Genomic DNA, 23,065 nt, shown 5'->3' on the forward strand with positions numbered 1-23,065 from the left:
TTTCCATGTGCCTTATATTAGAGCCAACATTGTAGCGATTTTGCACCGCTAGTATGGGGGCTTCCATTTGACATATGCCAATAAAGAGGATACTTTGAGGCCTAGATGTCATATAGGGGCATCATCCTAATTTTTTTTCTTTAAAACAAATGACCTTCTTTTAACCCCCGCACTTCCTTCCTTTACAACTGAGCTCAAATTTAAGTCAGATTTCTGAAAATATGGATATATTCGGTAAAAAAATGTTACCCGTCCTTTTCCATGCATGGGAATCCGTCCCCCTTAACCTCAACTGTAATTCACTGCATTTCTTGTAATAGGTGCAACCGTTTCTGAGCAAAGTGCGTATGACAGACAGAAAAACTGCCGGACAGGTAGAGAGTAAACTGATTTTAATCAGATTTTATTTTGCATAGGAGATTCTGAACAAAGTGTGTCGAAATTTACGATTTACGATGGATAATGAAGAATATGGGAAACTCCCATTTCTAGATTTGAGAATTTTTAGAGGAGACAAAAAAGGGATTTTCTTTGACACGAACGAACGATTCCTGAAAATTTTTACCATTCCCGTTCACATAAAATGCCGCCATTTCGTACAACGATCCACAGATTGTTCTAAGGAAGGAAGAAGAAATATATCATCGACACCACGGTTAAGAATGGCTTTAAATCGGCCATTGGAAACCTCATGAAGAAAAAAGCGAAAAACTAAGAAGTGCGAATGTTTACATACCTATTGTCAGGTTTTATACTTCGCTCCTGCTCTGATTTTGACTCTATCCAACCCCCTTCGCTCTCCTCAATTCCCTCGTGAAGAATACTCTGGAGTACTGCTCCGTGATCTGGTCACCTTCACGTAACGGTGATTGTCTTGCACTTGAAAATGTGCAACGTAAATTCACTTGTTCCCTCTTCGTTAAGAAAAGCTTCCCTCGTGTGAACTATCCCTCCTGCCTCCGCCTTCTGAACCTCCATTCCTACAACAGCGTAGATTCTATCTGGATTTATTCACATGTTTTAAACTGTCCTCGGGTTTGATGGACTGTTCCGCCGCCGTCCTGCGTCTTATAACACACGTAACGGAAACATTTACAACGTGCCCTTCGCAGACCTCGAAGCCTACTTCCATTCCCCGATTCCTAGGCTTTGTCGACATTACAATACACAACAGATTTGTCCTTTTAATTTCTCTACTATAAGTAGTTTCAAACATAGGATAAGATTATTGCTGTCTCCTTCTGAGGATAATAAGCAATTGGAGTTTACTCTATTTGCTGTCCGTTAAATAAATAAATAAATAAATACCTCGTGGACAACCTCAAATGAAGAGAAGATTGATGAAAGGGTTGAAAATTGACATGATACCATTGAGTAGGCTCAGGGAATCCAGGGACATAGACTGGTTTCGGTACGTTGGGGAAAACACCCGAACGAAGCGGAAGCGACCACAAAAAATATAAGGAAGAGCGCATCTCAGAAGTTGAGTGTAGCACGGGATATCAAAGAGGAAGAAGATAGCGTCACATGGGACCACGTGTATGTTGTTAGGGGATAAAGCAGTAAGTACAGCACTAATTCATGAAAACGGAGAATTATTAGGTCGAACTGCTGCAACACCACACCATCGTCACTGACCAGTAGTTCATTGGCGGACAACGTGAAGCAAACATGCAGGCTATAGAGGGCTCATGTAGTAATAGTAGTAGTAGTTTTGATTCAAGCGACACGCTTAGTTGTGCGAAACTTACATAAAGACTGAAGATGCTCGATCTAAGCACCGGAATGTATATTGAAATATGTATAACAAGTTGGAAACCGGGAGCGCGGCGCTTCAGGTATGAGAGGTTTTGTTGATGTTTCATGTAATAATATTCGGGAAGGGAGTAACATTTTGACACAACATAGGCAATCTACTGTAACTTTGTTAATAATAGTAGGGTTTCCACCAAACTGTAGAAAACTAGGAGTGGGGTATTTGCTAAGTGAACTTCGGACATGCCGTGTTTACCGAACAACATCGGGAGAAGCAGCATGTGTCTGGGAGTCCTCCTCATAGACATTCCAGCGAAGGAAGGCCGGCGTCTCTACGATAAAACGTATGCAGCCGGCGAGCCTAGCACATGGCGGGAATCTGTCGTAAAATGGCAAAAGAAATGGGAATTCGGAAGAAAATAAGAAAAGGAGAGAACCAAAACGAGACGCAGTTAGGAACTGATCCAGTCCCGGGACACAGTGCTTTAGAACAGTCCCGCCGGAAGAGTGCAGGAAGAAGGAGGTGGTTTTAGTGAGTAAGAGTCTCACATTACTGCATAGCGGGAACCGGCAATAGGTTTCGAAACTTTTCACCTTCCAACGCTAAAAAAAGTTAGACAGACAGACAGTAAACCGATTCTAATAAGATTTTGTTTTCAACAATAAGATACCGCACCACTCTCTAGCGGATCTTTAGATATTGTCTTCAGTTTATCCTTTGGTGAGTCGCATTGACGTCGGTGGCAAAGTCGATCGGGAAATTTGTTGTTATTCTGCTACTTTTCCTATTCTTATTTGATTCGTATACACGGGAGCACTCTTATCTTTTTGTTGTTTCAACCCTTGAAGATTGTTTTAGTTTTTACCACGGCACAGAGAGCCTCCGTTTGAGTATAGCTTGAACACAATCAGTCAATGGCGTGTATAATTTAACTCTGCAATTCGCGTTCTTCTTCGAGGAGAGTTTAGTCCAGTTGACTCATGCTACGGCTCGAAAGTTTATGTTGCTTTGAGAAACTATTTCGGTTATTTGTTACTAGAATTGAGGCGAATTGGACCATTTGAAAACTATTCCAGGTTGTAGAGAGCTTCACAAAATCAACTTTCACTGAGTGAAGTTACACTGATGTTCTACATATATTGAAATGATAATTTGATAGAAACTGGGTTTCTGATTCTGACTTGATGATATTTGGAGCTAGTCAAATCAATTTTTATTTTACCCAAGGAAAATTAAAAATAGGGGCGTGGTACCTTGCATTGTTGGGGAGGTGGATTACTTTATTTTGTTTACACCCAAAAGATAGAAGTAGTATTCAAAGTGAAAGGTATGTCATTTTAAAAGAAAACAAAAGTAAGGAAATCTAGAAATTCGAAAGGATCATCATTAGAAATTTTTCTGATCACAGAGTAGATTTGTCACAGGTGAAATTACCTTTCCCTTTCTTTATCTACTCCAATCTCTTAGCCCCGTAGAGGGGAATCAATATCTTGTTAAATGTCATGATTCAGCATACAAAATTATCCCTTTCCATTAACTATTGAAGTTTTGGAAACTTCTCATGAACCGCGGCAGTGCGGCAGAGATTGTCTTAACAGTCACATTTGCCTTAGGACCACGAGGATTCTTCGCAGTTCATGCATTTGTTATGTCTCTTTTGTTTTCTGCGTCCCGGACCACATTGAAGCCATCATCAAGCGTTGTAATCTTATCACATGTATTACTTTACTGATCGAAAAAGAGGGCACTCCGAGATGTCCACCATTTATCTTCATTTTTATATTGGGCTTAGTAGTCGACATAATTTCAATTTTCTAAGGGGACTGCTTACAACGAAACACTAATTCATATTTGATTCGTCTAGTATACACAGTAGTTGAAAAATAGGCAATTAGTTCCTCTTATTTATTTCAAATAAGCTCAATAGCAGTAAATTTTACTAAGCGGCTTGGATCCCTTGTTGAAGAGCCCTAGATATTCTCTTTTCACCAAAATTCTAATTTATCTAATTTAGAGCCCCTTTTTTGAAAAATCAGATATACCTAATGAAATTGGAAATGAAATAATAATTAAAATAATGTCATCTATATCGCATGAAAAAAAAATATTATAAGTTTCTCTGCTTGCGAAACTAAGAAAACTGTTGTAAATATAATATGAGCTTAATCCCGAATAAAAGAACTAATTATTGTCAAAGAGGGGCGCAATCTGCATAAGTTGAAAGCTATTCAAAGAAAAACGTTTAATACAATCACTTTTAATAGAGTGATCGATTCACTAAATGATTTGTTGAGAAGTTATGGAATTTAGATGAGATAAATTCAAGATCAAGATGGAATTGGTTTTGGCCGACTTGAGAATGGAATCGTGGACTAAACTAGGCATACACAAAACTTTAATTTGACTCGTTGGTGCAATAATCCAATTGGATCAGGGCGTTAAGATGTCTTAGAGCACTTCATTCAAGACCGTAACGGTACACTACAGGATTACAGTACCCTCTAGGAGGCAATATAATCAGCATTGTGCTCCCTCGAAATTATTACCCTGATTAGACTCAGGTACTCTTTTCACAGCTGAGTTGATTGGTATCCGACATCAAATCACGATACAAATTTCCCTGACATCAGCGAGATTTGAACCGTGACCTTCCGTTCGACAGCCTTGTGTTCTAACCACTCAGTTATCCGGACACTCGTTGACAAATTTGGTGTGGCTAATTTTGGCTGACTATGTTAGTTGGTTTAAAAATATCTCAACACAGATAGGGTGGTAGCTTTCTAATTTTACCTCAATTTTCAAACGAATTCAAAATTCCGAATGGAATACAAACTAGGTTCCGCTAGATATTCTAAGAAAATATTGGGCAACCCTGTCTTCCCTCTTTTTCATCGTTTCATTTATCTGTTTTCCTAAGATCTTTCCTTTAAAATCAACCCCAGCTCATACCGCAGAGCCACCTATGCCGTTTTGCCATCTTTGTTATCCTGCTAACTTTCTCATTCCCACTTTATTCATATAAACGGGAGCACTCCTAACTTTTTCTTCTTTCTTTTGTAAAATGGTAATTTGAAGGCAAGACAAAATATATGGGGGCAACGTCAGCATCGAAAACCAACCAACCCCAACAACATCAAACCGCAATGGTCAAACGGGAAGAATAAAGATAGGAGAATACAACTTTGAGACCGTTGATAACTTCTCCTATCTAGGGTCGAAAATCACAACCGATAACAGCTACGATGATGAAATCTGCGCACGGTTGTTGTCAGCCAACAGAGCCTATTTCAGCTTACAAAAACTGTTCCGCTCGAAACGTCTCACCATAGGGTCAAAGCTCATGCTCAATAGGTTACAGTGGCCGGGTCACTTAGTCCGTATGGATGAGGATGATCCCACCCGGAAAGTCTATAGGGCAATATCTATGGTAGAAAAAGAAGACGAGGCAGACCCTGCCTAAGATGGAGCGATGGCGTAGGCCAGGACACCAGACAGCTTTTGGGGATATCGAATTGGTGGACCTTGGCGCAAAACCGGAATGTCTGGAGTTCTTTATTAAGGCAGGCTTAGACCGGATGCCGGTTGTTGCGCCGTTGATGATGATGAATTTGAAGTTAACGGAAATTCTCTTTTCCCATTGTTTGCGGATTTCCTTAAACATTTTCTGGATTTTTCCAAACGCCAACTACTTTAACGTTTTTCTAAGTAACAATAAAATGTTGGTTTCTCTAATGAGGAATTTGTCCGAGTATTATATTTTTAAGGTCCGCATTGTTTTATTTTTCCATCACCTAACAATTAAGGAGGCATCTCTAGTCTATTTTTTTGGGAAAATCGATTTCCCAAAAAAACTGGCATAGCGTTCAGTATACATTCAGAAACAGAGTACAGTAATTTATTCAAGTCTAAGCGCTCTAAAAATGTATCTATAGCGTATATTCTGAGCGTAAGTGTGATTTTGAAAAAAAAATCGACAAAAAAAATATGAAACCTAAAGTTAAGACGGACACACTTGCAAATAAAGTCGTGCTAGTGTTGTCAAGATATTACGAATTAGCTGTTCGGCGAAATCCAAACTTTGTTGAAGATATGAGGAATGATATTTGGGCAATTTTCTACCACAAGATTTCGACTGATGATAAGCCCGAAAAGTCTATTAGGGCAATATCTATGGTAGAACAAGAAGACGAGGCAAACCCTGCCTGAGATGGAGTGATGGCGCAGATCCGGACGCCAGACAACTTTTAGGGATATCGAATTGGTGGACTTCGGTGCAAAACCGGCGCGTCTGGAGTTCCTTATTAAGGCAGACCTAGACCGGATACCGGTTGTTGCGCCATTGATGATGATGATAAGCCTCAACATATGAATTGCCCTGCTGCGCCAGACTTATGGTGTAAATACTGATTTCTGAAGCTACCGGCAAATTGGAAAATTTTGTACACCCTCCCGCGCTAGTCGAAGAAATTCAACCTATTACAAAAGATTTATGAAGACCTTATCACCGACGATCTACTAGAAAGGTACATCGGAGCACACACACAAAACAGAAATGAAAGCTTCAGCGCTTGTGTTTGGAATATAGCTCCAAAACACATGTTTTCTTCAAAGAAAATCATTGAAATTGCAACCCATTGTGCTGTGTGCGTTTTTAATGAAGGACTTCAACCAAAAATTATGGAAACCATGGGTATTTTGATTGGCAACAGCAGCTCATTTTGTGCAGAGATAGGATAACAAACGGATCAAGCAAGGCAATCATCGCTGCATCGAAGCTTCAAAAGAATGTCGACTGGAGCTTAGGAACGTTAACGCAAAGGAAAATGAGGAAGGAATTATGTATGGAGCAGGTATCGCTGATTGAGCGTAACATGCTTATTTCTTAATTTTTTTAGACAGTTTAAGAAAAAATATTTTAAACGCGTTTTTCATGAAAAAAACGTTTTTTGACCTGTTTGACACGATATTGCAAAAACTATTTAACCGATCGAGCTAAAACTTTAAGGGGCTATTTGTCACATATATGGCTCGTAGCAGAATCATTATCCGTTGTCATTTGAGCGCCTTTTTAAACAACATGACGTCAAAAAATAGGTCGACAAGTCGAAAAGTCCTCCGTTTTGTTATTTTTCACTTAAATTACTTGATTTTGGTACGGGCTATAGCGACTTACTTATACTTTAAAATGCATTTTGAATTTTTGTTTTCAGAGGTTCCTGAGTCGTGAAATCTTGTCATATATGAAAAAAGCAGGCTTTGCAGTGGCAGCCATATCTGGGTCATATTGAATTATAACAATTAAAAAGAAATGTACATTTTAATATGTGTTTTTGCATTTGTGAAAAAATTAAACTATGGTAATAAAATTTACTGTAAAGAAATCTTGAAAATATGTGCAAAAAACTAGAGATGCCCGCTTAACTCTAATTTGTTTTTGTGTGAATACTGTGATATCTTTGAGGATTAATTATACTTCTCAACATTGGTATTCAAAAATTTATCAAATTCAAAAAAATTGCCAAGCTTTTGGGCCTAGCCAATAAATAGAATAGAGATGAATGGATACTGTCATTAAGTTACACAAAGATACATCTCATTTGTTGATTACGGGTTTGGTTTACACTATTATTCCTAAGGTAAACAATGATAAGTAAGTTTCTACTCAATAAGTTGCGAAAACTAGCGAAAATTCTGATATGTCCCATTTTTTGTCTCGAGGTCTAATATGGGAGGCCAAGGGTGTAGCGTCCGTTTTTGATACAAAAAGATTCCATTTGCATAGAAAATCCTATCCTATTTTCGTATTTGTGGAGCAAAAAAGAAATTTGCGTAATAATCCAAAAAGATAGATATTACTCTTTTGAACGGCGTTTTTGAAACCTTGAGATTGTATGTTATTTACTAAATGTGGCATGAATAATATAGGATAAAATTATTCTCAAAATACTTACTCGCATTCACCAGGATTATCACATTTCCCATGCACTGGATCGCATCCTAGCTTACAAATGGCTTTCTCACAGTTAGCCCCCTGCCATCCAGGGAGGCAGACCTTTTGACCTTCATCGCCGCATGTGTAATGACCAAATTGATCATTTCGTGGTCGACAAAATGTCGTACACGTCGTATTGTAATATGTAGCAGCGCATTGCACTCTCACCCTGTACGTGATTCGTGCATTCTTTCCTATATGATCTAATGTTTTCCATTCGGGCGAAGGCAATATTACGCCCGAGAACGATGTTTCCTCAATTAGTTGTTCAGAAACTGATCAACGGCGAAGCAAGCCAAGATCGCGTCGTATTCAAGATGATTGCAGATTGCAGAGTAAACGACCCGGAAAATAAAATGGAAGAAATAATTAGAGAAACGTATTTAACTGGCTGTAGAAGACGTAAAGTACAAAGGTAAAATCGGGGTTAATTAAACCTACAAAAGCATCCTCCCTGCATTAGTACTAATGGCTGTGGTGTGGCGCAAAGATCGATTGCGCAATATGCTAAATAGTAGACCGATCGGTACGACAGGGAGAACATAGCTTCCCTAACGATGACTACATTATAAAATGGCTACAGAGGAGTAGTGGAATAGTGTACGATAATTACCTGGATAGGAGGTGTTATACAAATCCAAAGCTTGTAGTATGAGCGTAAATGCTTTCTGAAATAGAAGAAAAGAAAGTATTAGATGGCGGTGAAATGCAGATGCCTAGTATGCATGTATAAGTTCACTAGTCTTATTATGGAAAGTAACGAGCCAGAAAGTTGGTTTATGTCCTTCGAATTGCAACTGTTATGCAGATCTGACTATAGTCAGACATGGAAACAATAAACTTACTTTAACACAAATATGTATTGTACAAAAGTATGTACTCTTCGAGTAGATACAAAGATACATCATGTAACTTGTTGTATTTCCGCAGCCTAAACTTGAAGTTTGCTGGAAAGTTTGTAAATAAAATAATTTTTTCGCACCGATCTCCATTCAAGCTTTTTGAAACCAGCGTTCATTAAGCGCTTCCATTCCAAGCATTCATCATAACAAACTATTTTATGGTCAAATGGGAAGTGCCTAAATATTGATGCGCTACTTATGCGTAATTCGATGACAATAGTTGCGTATGATCCGCACACAATACCCCCAAAGTCGTATGACAAAATATGTCCCGGCTTACGCGATTTCGCCAGTGATGATAATCACATGTGATGTGTCTGGTGAGATGATCATGTATGATTGTACTTACATCCATACACACGAACGATTATCAGAAAGAGGATGAGATCGGTATCCGTCTTAATGAGAATTTCCTGGCTTCCAGTGACGGAATATCTTTGCATTAATTGCGCTCCGTTGGAGATTCCAATGGATCAATGAATGAATGCATGTCTCGATCATTCATTTTAAGCGTATTCAACTCATATAAACACACAATGATCACATCATACGCGAGTACGGTGAAGGAGATCGTATGTACATTCATTCGAGTATAATGTAACTATGCAGGCTAATTGCGACCACGGTGGTATCATGGGGATTTGACTGTCGTATGACATATGTACGCTTGAATTGAATCAGGCACTAGCGCTCTTCGAATCCAACATCCAAGATCATACGTTGATCGTTTGTTGGCTAACTTTTACACTTGACTTTTCACATGTGGGAAACCGGCATTTGATCACTTGATCATTTCAACAATAAATGTGCCATCGTGCGATCCATTCAGCGTTTAATCGTTAAGTTTGTGTCGGTCGAGCATTTTACTCATGTATCTACCTTTAGAATGTACTTTGCAAATTTATTAGTAATCATGGAGTAGTTCAATGGTTACTGTACAGACATACATAGTTAAATGATGGGGCTAAGTTCTTACACTACAGATTTCTACACATGTGTAGATATTAATTTTCATGAATGAATTTGGGGTTCACTTTTACTGTTCGTTCGCAAGTGTCATTGTTTTTATAACTCTGTGGAAATACTATAATAAATGCTTAGTAAATCGTGACAATGTCAACTGCTTATTCTGTTTGCATAACACTGAGATGGCTTAAAAAGTTATGAAATTTGGTAGAGATTTCGGAAGTGTCAAAATCTAAGCGAGGAATGAAAAAGTTGATTTATGTGATTTTTTTAGAGGTTTTCTATACATGCGAAAATCGAATAACCTTTTTATGATACTTAGATGTATCTATTTCTATATTTTCTGAGCATAAGTACTCATACTTAGCAAAATTTCATATAAGCTTCAATGGTTTAGAATGAGAGACAAGAAACAGGTTGCATGACATTCATGACGGTAAAGTTCCTTTGCCAGGTCGACGAGTTCAGAAGCGAATTGGTACTGGATCTGCTTGTGGAAGTGAAACTAGCACCTATATACGGTATGACGTTACTGAGTAACTATATATTAACGAATGGAACAGATCTACAAAAACGAACTCAAGGTCAGAACACTGGAGATTAAATGCAAGGCTAAACTAAGAGCAAAGGTTAAAATGAGGAATGAGGAAAGCATGAAAAGTATCCCATGATGGTTAAACTCATGATGGGATTGAACCACAAAATAACATTTGCAAACAAAATATCGAAAAACTGATCCTGAGAAAAGTTATCAAGTATCTGTGACCAAAGACTGGATTACATCAAGTTGAGGAGCAATTTGAAAAGTGGAAAACTACTCTATTCTTCTAAGTGGGACTAGTTGGAAATAAAGCACAACTTGTGAGTTTATAATCAAGGAGAAAAGTTAGCTAGCTTCCTTTTTTTCCAGTTTCTGAGAATGTGTTCGTTAAAGAAATCATCACTTTGGACGCCCTGTACTTCGCGACTTTCAATCAAATGACAAATCTAATACTGGCTTCTAATGGTACTAATCGAGACTTTTCATTTAATAAGCACCATACTTATATTTTGCATGCATGGGGACTCCGCTTAAAATCAACCTATAAAGATGTGTGTGGGGCATTCACAATTCCCACCTTCTCGCCAAAAATCCTGTGTCAGCCGGTTTAGCCGTTTCTGAGACAGACAGGCAAATAGATATTAAACCGATTCAATAAGGGTCAGTGAGTCCGGAGGCTGATAACAAGATTCCATTAACGCTCTTAATGAAATTTGCGATATTATCTGCAATAGGCCAGGTCAGTTTCGAGTGGGGGAGTACATTTTTTTTATTTATGCCACTCATAACCGTTTGGTCCTCTGCCGATTATATAAATGGCGTACGTGTTATTTGATGAATGACAAAGTAGATAGAATAGTAGTTTCTGATGAATTTCCTTAAGGAAGCTGACAATAATAACATTCTTCTTCAAATTTCTCCTCGATTGGTCCGGTCTGCCATCAAGTGGATGAAGGTCCTCCCAAACAAAAAAATAGATTAGCTTTGGTCGGCAGTTTTTACACCGAAAATAATTCATACTCATATCATGCTTATGAATTTTATATAATGGAGCAAACAATATCCGGAAACTTTCTCACCAATTGATCTAGACCGCCATTAAATGGACGGTGGACTCAAGAGTTCCTCATATCCTAAACAAGAAATTAAACAAAGCTAGTGTTATTAACAACAGATACGACATTGGACATTCATTAGAAATTTATAACGTAGGTGCTCTCGAAACTCTAACTTCTATGAGCACTTCTCGGCCCTCGGCAAATAATTTAAATTTGAGACACATTAAAAAAACTTGAGAATTTTGTTAATGATGCGTGTCGCGACCTTGTACATAAATTTAAAGACATCTGTCTTTCTAAGTAAAAAATTGTTGATTAGTTTTTCCCATAATAATAACTGCGGTCTTCTTTTCCATAAATAGATTCAGTTTTACTGGAAGTTAAGCTCCGATTTGGCCTGAAGAAGATCCTTGTTTTTAGGATACCTTATAATGGGGAAACGGCTTGGCAAGACGGTTAAAGACAATGGACATTTGATCTTAGTTCAACTTATCTACTCACGAAGCAGATAGAGTTGATTTTAACGAAAATGAACAAAGTAAAGATGAGGAGTCGTAAGCAGCATCGAAAGTACATAAGACAGTTCTTAAGCTTTAAAATGAAGAAAGTCATTATGTATCAACTGATTATTAAGCGACATAATTTATGCTCAACAACAAAGGGAATTATAAATTTTTGCGCCAAGATAAATACATTTCTATAGTTCGGAAGGGAATGATGTGTACTAAACCCGGTGTTATTGCGCTATAAATCCTACTCCTGTTTTTATATGAGACCTCATAGCACTTATGGAACATGTAGCGGAAGGTGAAACAAGGTGCTTAAAGACAAATACCTAAAAATTTCCCATAGAGACCACAAAAATAGAAAGCACTCTCTTTAACTGAAAGGATAGCATAATGAATACAATTAGGTCATGTTGGCTTAGGAAAATGGGGGAATGAAAGTTCAAATATCTGGGACATAATATGTGCATCATAATACCAATTTTACGTGGCGCCTATTAAGATAATTTCTTAGATTTGATGATTGTAAGCAGAGTTATGGACGCCTCCTAAAGGCAGATACCGTGTAGGCAGCAGACCAACTCAAATTTGAGGTCTAAAATATAACAAGATGATTTTGATTTTACGAGAGGCAGCATTAAAATAAGCGAAAGTATATTTCTCCACGTATCAATTGACTTCAATCAGACACTGTTCATGATCAATCCGTCAAACAAAACCCGCACTTATCCACTAGGACAGAACCGTAGAAGGACTTTTATTTGCCTAGGGTTAAATGTAGCGGACACATTCAGACATAGAACGACGGTGGGAAAAATTCTATGCAGCCAGAATTCGATTCGGGCTGAATCAAGGAAATGGCCTGGATCCAATCAACTCGACATTGGAATAAGTATTAAAAAAATACTAGTTGACACAATAGATATGCTACTGATGACATAGATATAATTAAGCCATCGATGCATTATGCGAAGCAGGGATTTTTGGATCTAGATTCGGTAACAGAGGAAGTTGGGTTAAAAATAAACAAATTAATAATAAAAATATTAAATCAGAACTGGTAATCGAATGTTGGGAATAACGTATACGGTATAGAACTGAGTTGTAGCATTGGTACGACAATCTACTCGAACTCTTGTAGAGGAAGTGCAGCGTAATGACAAATGCAGATTCCAGAGTAGAATCTTTACAATGCACAACTTTCAATGTGTTAAGAAAGATCTAGGGCGGCCAAACGCACTTAACGCTTTCGAGTACACACCAGTTGAAGTTGGTGGTAAACATATTTATATTTAGGTGAAGGAGTTAAGCCATGTAGTGGCAGGATAGGCATTTTCTTCTTTGGCTTTGCCGTTTTCAGCAGTTGATCAGGCTGATGGGTTGAAGCTGTTGTAGACAAGCCCGCATTAGCTGTTGCATTATTTTGTTTGAACATTGCTCGTGTAACATCCTCATGGTTTTTAGCAATTCTCTGTTGAGCTGCTTTGGTGCTCAGAGGTGGCGGTGAGGAAGACGGGGCAGCAACTCTGTCGGCCAAACCAAAACCAAGTGGCCGATGAGAACCTTCTTGTCGTGGCACCGGGAAACGCTGTATACACTTTGGTTTGCTGGCCGTGATGCAGCGGTGAATACTCCAAGGCCTATCAGGGCAAACAGACCCGAGTCTGCACTTGGGATCATCTCAAGTGGCTTCGGTCACGAAACCCTGTCAGGGGTATACTGGTGCGATGGGAATCGGGATAACCCTTCAATTCATATGTTTCCGGAGAATTTCTGGAGGATATCAATTCAGCTCGGTTGTTGCGTTTTCCCCCCTAGTGGAAGCTTCATGAGGGTTGTGGTTACGTTCAAGCGAACAGTAATCTTCGGGCTTCAAACGTGGTGTCGCATTTCAACACGGGTGCCGTACTTCAAAGTTCGGCAAAGATTTAGGGAGGTCAGTATGAATAAAATGAGCCAAGCATTCAGTATAGACTGGTACCGTTGTGCTTATTGCAGCGGGTCTCTGATTGTGGTCACAAAATCAATCCGTGTCTTAAGAAGACCGTCGGATTAAGTTCACCGTAAATCCACAGAGACGTAACTGTGGAGCTGTATTATAGAGAGCGCCTTTTCAAACTTTTTCTTTACCTTTCAAATAATCTATAGTAAAGTCAAATTTCTATAAATCACGTCGCATTCTGATAAGTTTAAATAATGGATTTCTCATGCTTGTTTAGTATGAGACTAGTGGCCTGTAGTCAGTTTTGACGACGAAGTAATTTATACTTTTCTGAATTAAATTTGAAGTTTTGAGATGTCAATTTTTGAAACAACCAATTACGATATCGATGTATAAAAATGCGGTTTCTCTATAGTCATCATGCGCTGAAATTATTTGGGTTTATGTTAAGCCTAAATGGCAGTCTGGTATATTGATAGTACCCAGTGTTTGTAGAGAATGCGGTATATTTTTGGGAGTTTGTTTCTAGAGGTATCTGGTGGAAATCTGACATTAGGTCAAGGGTGGAAAAATATTTTGACCTACCCATCTGGTCTAGTATCTCGTTTATGCGAGGCAAACAGAATTTGTTCCCCGGAACCTTTTTGTTCAAATTTCTGAAGTCTATCATTAGACACATTTTTGGTGTGGTTATATTTTTCTGGAGTAGGAGGATTGGAGAGTTAAATTCTAATGTGGATGATAGAACCATCCATCCAACCTGTATGATCTCGGAGAGTTATTCGTTGCTTGTAGAAATTGTTGTGGGAAAAGGGTATGTTTGGTGTTGCGAAAAGGTCGCTGTACTTCTGGTATAGTTGTTTAAGGTCGTTTAACATGTAAGTAGGAAGATTTAATTTGTCTATTATTTGTTGGGTATTATCGGCTAATTTTTATTGATAGTCTGCTAATGATGTTAATTCTATTTTAATTTAGTTTAATTTGAAGGCAGGTAGGACTCTGTCCACTAAAACTAAAATCGGGAAAGTACGCATTCAACTTCACTCTCCTCTTATTCCTGTATGGTGGTGCGAAAGTCTGAATTATGTGCACTGGTACTAAGGAGTCGGACACATGACAAAACGAAAGCAACTAAAGCTGTGTTTTGTTAGTCGCACCAGCTAAAACAGCCCCGTTAAGCATATCGCGCAAAAACATTGGCCAGGTGCCCTAAATCTATTCCGAATGGAAAGAAAGAACTGAGATGAATATATGCAATTGATGATGCAATTGATAGTTTTTAAAAGAAATCTGCTTTATATTTGAATATTTTTGTTGTTCTGCCGGACACATAATCATAGTTTCGGTAGTTACAGGATTTGGAGATTTTCATGTTGTGGATATCAGAGGCAACAGGCTAACATACATGAAGACTTGTACAAAAATTGTGAAGGAATGGACACTTTTCTAGAAATGCCAGTGCCGGTGGATATACACAAACACTTTTCACCATTTTTAAGGTTTTGTGTAAACTCAAAACCTTATTAAAATCGGTCTGTCCGTCTGTCTGTCCGTATGTCTGTCTGTCTGTCTGTCCGTCACACGCATTTTTCTCGGAGACGGTTATAGCGATTGACACCAAATTTGGTAGAAAAGTGGGAACTGTGAACGCTCATGCATACAGTAAATTACATCCTTTTACGTCGAATTTAAGGGGGGGGGGTCCCCATACATGCAAAAGGGGGGTGTACAATTTTTTTTAATCAAATATAGTCATGTGGGGTATCAAATTAAAGGTCTCGATTAGTACTTTTCAAAGCCGATCTTGGTTTTGACATTCGTCGGAAGGGTGGGGAGCGCGGGGGGTTGAAAGTGATTACTTCTTTATATTTGACTACCAAACCGAAAAATCTGAAAAAAATCAGGAGGCTGCCACTATATGGTGCCGATATCTGTTTAAATAAAGTTAATAATAGTATATTACTACAATTTTTTGTAATTGGTTGGAAACCACCCTTAAGTTCATCGTAGTACCATGAAATTTTGCAGTGATATAGGCTATATTGTAGAGCATGATCATACCAAGTTTGGTGGAAATCGCACTATTAGTAACAAAGTTATAATACCTCAAATCTGTTGCTTCTTTGAAAATTGAAGACTATGAATGTCAATATCACCCGAAAGTGGATACTCTCACATAATATATGAATATATTACGTGCTACGTACTAAGAAATACACAAAACCTTTCGTACCTGAAGCGTCCAGCTTCCGGTTTCCCGACTTGTTTAATATTGAAATTTAAATCTGCTGCTTCTTATTGCAACAGAACAGATTTTTTTGATAGCCTGTTCGTCGTCTTAAGTGTCTCAATTTGGTTGGGCATTTGATTTTATTTAGTCACCTCGACTTGGCTGCAATGTCATGTCAAGTAAGTACTCTAGTTAATTAAAAAACGTATATTGTGTAATAGTAAGAGGACGTGATTACACCAATTGGGGGTATGGACTTAAATTTGTGCCGCAGGCTTGATGTTGCATATCAGTCGACTTAACTGTAAATAAGTATCTAAGGGACATAAGTTTAATAGAGAGCCTCCTACTGGGTCATTATAGCTTTGAAGAAAATTTTCTAACACCTTTCTAGAGCTCAATGCTAGGACATCATTATCAATTTGAATCTACCAAAAATGTGAGAATTATGTATGCATCAAAACTTGTTAACTGTATTTTTGCCTATTTTCAAGGTAGTAGTAGTTCGCCCACTCTGTTTAAATATATGGAAATCAACGAGTGCCAACCAGTTTTCTTACGAACTTCTTACCATCAACCCCGGGACTTACCCTTTTTAGGATGCTTGTTTATATGGGGCTTGTTTCCCAGCGATCCCTAATTGCAACACATATGTGCTAAAAGATTTCCAGGCATAAAAAAACAGTAATAATAACAACAAGGCAAAAATTCTTCCTTTTTAGCGGTCCAAGCCTTTGCCTTCGGCTTAAAACGAATCCCCTAAAATTAGATCATCTTGTCAAAGATACCGTGAAAATGTCAAAGGAATACCAGGACCATAAATCTTTGGAAGGTTTTCAAATTAAATTTCAATAACTATGATGGTGGCTGTTAAAGCCCATTAAGTAGTTCCTTTCCAACAAAACTTAACTGATGTTATGTTATGTTATGTCATTACTGCTTTCCTACTTTGTATTCTCTGACCAAGGTAATCCCGCTTCTGAAAACAAATGGTACAATTTCGTGTTAGTTACTCTTACTATGCAAAATGTTGCAATATTGAATAGTGAAGGAGTAGTGACTTATAACGCACCTGGAAAAAAGCTAATGTGCTCCTCCCACCTATTTCAGATAAATCGTATCCATTTCAAGAACCAGGTAGCAACAGAAATGTTTAATCCATTAGGCAGATGATAATGCCGACAAAACGATCAACTATTGTCTACCATTCCTCAAGTGTAAGCTGCATCGCCGGCTGATGTGACAATCACACACATCGTTGCACTCTATTAGCATCTTGTATGCAATTGAATTGCAATGCTAACTAACTACCGCAGCATATCGTACATTCTTGACAGAAGTGCAAAAGAACTATCCAAATTCTGAGAATTCTTCCTCGATTTGATGGAAGCACTCACCCAAGGAGACATGGCTTTTAAATAAGCTGTCTTGGGAAGCACTACCATCCAATAGCGTGGCCACTCTCGGTACTTATGCTCACCGTACCGGCATCCCGGCACACAGTACACTTACTGAGTTTTCATCAGTAATCGGTTTGTTTTGATATGGCTGATAGGCTACGCGATATTTGGTATGCAAATGGTGTTTTATTGTTCCCTTGAAATTTGCGCACAGATGAAGATAACGTGCGATGTGGTGACTCGTATGAGGTGATGGAATGATCATGGATAATGGAATTACACTGCCGATGGATAAATGTTTATGGAAATTTGATACGGACTGCGTTCACAAGACTGATATGTTTATACAATTACTGCCAATGGTTATGATATGTAGTGCCGGGAAATGGGGGAATATGAGAATATTTTTATCCTAAACGAACCTGTAATTAAAGTTCTAGGTCATAAATTCAATTTAGTCCAAGATATTGAATATGCAGATGTCTGCAAAATATCTTATAAGTTTATGAAAATTTTCAAAGCCGATCTTCAATTAACATATTGAATTCAGGGATTTGATATTATTTGTGTTCAGATTTTATAAACTCCGAAAATGATCCTGTACAGTCGACTGCGAGTTTCTTGCAAGAGATATACTTTCTGTATTATCTTTTTTATAACAGAAGACTTCAATTCCCATCAAGCCAGCCAATTCCCATCCGTTTCCCACAGCTCACCAGACAGATACAGTTTCCTAGCACAATGGCATGAAAAATTGACAGTTTATGCCCACGTAAGTCATGCCCGCGTTCTCGTCGCTGAATACTAAATGCACAATAAATGTGTAACAATATCATCTGCATAAAATGTAGAAAAATCATAAAACAATGCAAATATTATTTATCCGTTCTTATTCGTAATAGTACAAGTATGAAATGCTGTTGCCGCTGTACAGGACAATCAGAATCGTGACTTTGAAACTTAGTTCGCGCAACAGGTACACTGCGACATTAAAGATACTCGAGTTTGGTAAGCATTTTCTTTATAAATATATCAGAAGAACAATATGCCCACTCATTGGACAATTTGTGTAACGAGAGCGTAGAAAGGTTCTATTAGGACGAGCAGTGAACTTTGAGGGAGTAAGTATGGTGAAAGAGTATCTGAGGGCGGGGTAGACGCTTTTATTTGGTTGTACTTTATGAGAAAACATTGTTATGAAATGTCATGAATATTGGGTTCGGTATATAGTGATTAGAGCTGGTTTCTTTCCAGGTATAAGAAGAGCTATCATCCTCTGCAGTTACAGAAATATGGTAAAAAAAAGGAGACTAATCATTTTTTTATATGGCAGATATGAAATATGTGAGAGTATATTTGAAATGTTATGGAGAAATTTAGTGCTGCGTAAACTAAACACTGATTATTCAAATTTTGATTTCATTAAATTCAAACCTCTAATAGACGTTTTGGGGTGCTTCATTCAGGACAATTATTTGCTGTATAAGGAGGTTTTCAATTCTCTATGAGAAGAAGCAACCAAATTATATCTGAGCTAAATTGCTAACTGGAAGGTAAAAGCGAAGGATACTTTCCTTCTCATTTTCCGAAAAAAATATGTATTTTTTTCCTACGAATACTCCAGCACATTTAAATTTAAAAAAATAATAAGTTCCATTCTGATTTCGAATATAGTATTGAAGGTCACATTAAGGGAGCGTGATATTGGGTTGGAGAAAAAGAAATGTCGTATTTGCGATCGAAATTTGAGGCTTTATTTAACATAGAATTATCCGATTTAAGTCAAATATGCGTCGTTTTGTTCGCAAACTTGTTGGCATTTAGAAGGCAATTTCAATTCAATAGAGATGGTAATCACTTGGTGCCGGTGGGTGCAATAGGACATCCCATTCGAGTTCCGGTAGCTTCTGGCGGGTCATCAAAAATGTGTGAGGCCGAGCGTTGTCCTGGTGGAACACAACACCGTTCCTATTGACCAATTCTGGCCGCTTCTGGTCAATCTCCTGTTTCAGACGGTCGAGTTGCTCACAGTGGAGGTCCGAATTGAGGGTCTGGAAATAGGTGAGTAGCTCATAGTGGATGATTTCCTTCCAATCCCACCAAACATTCAGCAAAATCTTCCTGGCCGTCAATCCGGGCTTGGTGATGGTTTGGGCCGGCTCGCCACGATCTTTTTCACTTGAGGTTTTCGTACGTGATTTCACTTTTCATCATCCGCTTCAAAAATGGGTCGAATTCGTTCCGTTTCAGCAGTACATCGTAGGCGTTGATTCGGTCCAAGAGATTTTTTCCGTCAACTCGTGTGGCTCCCAAACATCCACCTTTTTTTGGAATCCAATCTTCTGCAAATGGTTCCAAACGATTTTATGGTCTACACCCAGTTCCTGGCTAATCGAACAAATGCTCACATGTCGGTCTATTTGGATGATTTCGACGATTTTATCGGTTTCTACGACGATTGGCCTACTAGTACGAGGTGTATCTTCGACATCCACTACACCAGAATGAAATCGATCGAACCAACGCGGTGCTATGCGAATTGTTACAGTATCGGGTCCATAAAGTTCACAAATTTTTTCGGCCGCCTTCGTTACATTTTTACCTCTCAGGTAGTAGAAACGTAAAATATGATGAATTTCTTGTTTGGTGGACTCTATCTTTGACGCGCTATATTTGAGATTGAAACGTACGATCACAAAACTGTCAAAGAGGCACTTAAAATCGCCGTATAAAATGACCCGATGCAATAAGTATATTTAAGTTTCGCCATCTATTGACAAAATACGACATTTTTTTTCCCCAACCCAATATAATACGGTTGACTAAAGTGGTTAGTTTTAGCCAGCAGAATTCCAAACAATACTCCGAGATTCGATTTCTGGTCTGTGCAAGTCCTTCAACAACTAGGTTAATTTTAAACACAATTAATAGGCGACATAGTTAAAATTTATCGATTTCAATCAGCCAAATATTCCACAATCAGATACCCGCTACAAAATTACGATAAAAGAAGCTAAAAGTCAGGATATGGTTATAGACTTCATCTCCTTCTTCCTCTTTAGCCTTTGTCCCGTTCACAAGCTTTGAGTCAATGGAAGAGAAGTTATGGGGTGATATCAATAGACCCGTGAAATCCAGTCGAGAATTTCGTTATCAAATCCATATCACAACTACATGCAATTGCTCTTCGGATGACGATCAGACGAACATCAGGAATTTTCAGCGGGAGCGTCATAACAGGACTTCAAAAGTGCGCATAGATGAAAATACAACCATTTCCCATCAAATCAAGGCAATAACCGGAGATCGAGTCGAGTCAATGGTAAATAACAAATAAGATGTATGCCCTATCCAAACAATTATAAGACATATGGTACGATATTACTATATTATATGTTAGTATCGCTATATATTTGATGTCTATTGTTCACTCCTTTGGAGAGTGAAGTTTTCAGTTTGCCTTGCAGTGATGATTAATATATATTCTTTATTAAATCTTATTTTCAGTGAACAGAGTTAATGCTGTGCGAGTCCTAAGTTTACAGCAGAGAGACAATAGTCAAAGATGAAGACAAACATCCATGACCAAGTAGAATTCGAACCGTGGGTAACAAGATTGACAGGCTGGCTCAATTAACTCAGGCGCCGCACCATCCATGAAAACTATGAAACCAAATAGAAAAAGGTCCTAGATTATTATTTCTGTGGCGGACTAGATGCCCCGCTGCAAATAACATAAACCAAAACGCTGGATTATGTTACCGGGAGTGACACTGATATCACTGACAGTAGTAGTCACTAGTTTGCTCTTTTTAACTATGCCCAACAATTCAGTTTGTTAATGTGTTAATATATATATTATCTGTCTGTGATGGACTTTCACAAAATTTATATTTATATTTTTTATATTTTATATGTGAATTGTAATCCTTTCTTCCAGAAAATCACACGCTTAGCTTACACACTTTACAAAGATTTAATCTAACCTATACTATAGAGTGGCGACCTTCGATTTCCGAAGAAACTTGGTAGCCAAACAAGGAGTGCCGTTTTCTTTGCTCCTATTCATCATCATGGCAGTAAAGGAATTAACTTCCTCAGGTGTGCTATTAGTAGCAAAGATGCAAAACTCAAGAGCGAGCATATTACAGTAACAACTGATTTTGCGAAATTAGAAACTATCGCCTATCGGCAGTCTCCTGGGAGTAATGAATTTCCATAGACTTTCATAATTAAAGGCGGCTAGCAAGTAAATAGTTCTCTATGAATTAATATCAAATTCAAAGAAAAAAGGCCAGCATCTAATAACAACTTTTAAGACCTGCAAGGCGTCTCTACATCTGTCTACAAAGAATATCAAACATTTTTGTTTCATGGTGGAGCTTCAAGTTCCAGATTTTCCGACCATAACAACTTGTCAGAGAGGAAATAAGCCTTGTTCGCAGCAGCTATGGCAATAGGACTTTATAAGTCAGCTCACAATCAACTTGGTCTACGTATCCGGCAACGAATACCTTATTGCGAGTGAACGTTATACGATTGCCTAGAGGGTGTCACCTGAAAAACTGAAAATTTGATTGACAGCTGCAAGCACTGGGTGATGACTAGTCTGAACTTTCAGAAACTTTTAATTTATGGAAGTAATACAGTGAATTATTGATATATACGTCCTACGTGCAATTCGCAAGATCGGTTTAAACAGAGCATGGTAGCTCACACCCTAGTATTAAGTTACAATACAGTCATCTGGCACCAAACCATATTCTGGCAAAAATCAACCGAGTTTCGCATATGCACGTCAATATCGGCGACCTGTTGACCCAGTTAAAATTGGATTGTGTAGTTCAGCACATCCACGATAATCACTGCCAAAATGGGATCACACTTTAAGTCAAAAATTTTCCGAGGGTTCGCTGCTAGGGTGATCCAAGACAACAGTTCCGAACGGCAGGATCGGGCGTTGCTATAGGTTGCTGAAAACAAAAACTATATACCGTGGATTCAAATCTGAGTTTCGTTCCAGTTTCACGGATTGTCAAATAACATCCTTAAGAGATGATGTACGGGACGGCATTAGGACTCTTAGAGGTGCTTTTCGTAGACCACAAATCGAACGACCAGTCACCAATTTCTGGTAGAAAACACTAAAATTGTATGTGCAGCCTGTACGTAATGCCATCGGCTCGTCACTGTAGACGTTTATTCTAAAAGTCGTTGGGCACCAACACGCAAGTATTCGTGCCAGGCAAAGCGAAAGAAGCCTTTTTACCCCCGTACAAGTAACTCAAGGGATGTCAGATCGCGTTTTTACAAGTCGTAGAGAAGCTAACTACCACCGTTGATCATTTAAAACCAGCCTTTCTGCAAATAGAAGGAGAATCAACATCAGAAAGAATCAACTATTCTGATTTATATTATCAGCACGTTATAAATTCGCATCGCGCCTTCGTTGGCAGTGCCCTGCATCTTACATCGATGTTGCTTTTCAAGAGAGTAATGTGGGAACATGGGAAAAGCAAAGAAACTGATCGACAGGAAGAGTAGATCGTCTTAAAGAACAACTTCTTGCTCCTTTCTCCTTCAATAAGTGGATGCATGTGATCAAATGTTAACATGTATCGTTGATTTTAGTTAAGCCTTTGTTCACTGAATTGTCTAGTGATAGAGCGAATATCGATATCGAAGCCTTGCATTAACTTGAACATAGGTAGAAAATACGAATGAAAGTTTCTAGTAACCGACAATTGTAGCAGATTCTGGACGCAGACTTTC

The 23,065-nt window shown here is 38.3% G+C and overlaps 1 protein-coding gene across 1 annotated transcript in view; it reads right to left on the reverse strand.

The window, feature by feature from the left end:
• Nucleotides 1-23,065, reverse strand: part of LOC119652452 (protein serrate) — a 168,388-nt gene that overhangs the window by 68,368 nt on the left and 76,955 nt on the right. Inside the window, exons 4-5 of the mRNA XM_038056597.1 lie at nt 8,362-8,416; nt 7,708-8,023 (exon numbers count right to left, since the gene is read on the reverse strand). Coding sequence (XP_037912525.1) covers nt 7,708-8,023; nt 8,362-8,416 — 371 coding nt within the window. The remainder of the gene's footprint in view (nt 1-7,707; nt 8,024-8,361; nt 8,417-23,065) is intronic.

This window comes from Hermetia illucens, chromosome 3 (genome assembly GCF_905115235.1).
Source record: "Hermetia illucens chromosome 3, iHerIll2.2.curated.20191125, whole genome shotgun sequence".
NCBI classification, from domain to species: domain Eukaryota; kingdom Metazoa; phylum Arthropoda; class Insecta; order Diptera; family Stratiomyidae; genus Hermetia; species Hermetia illucens.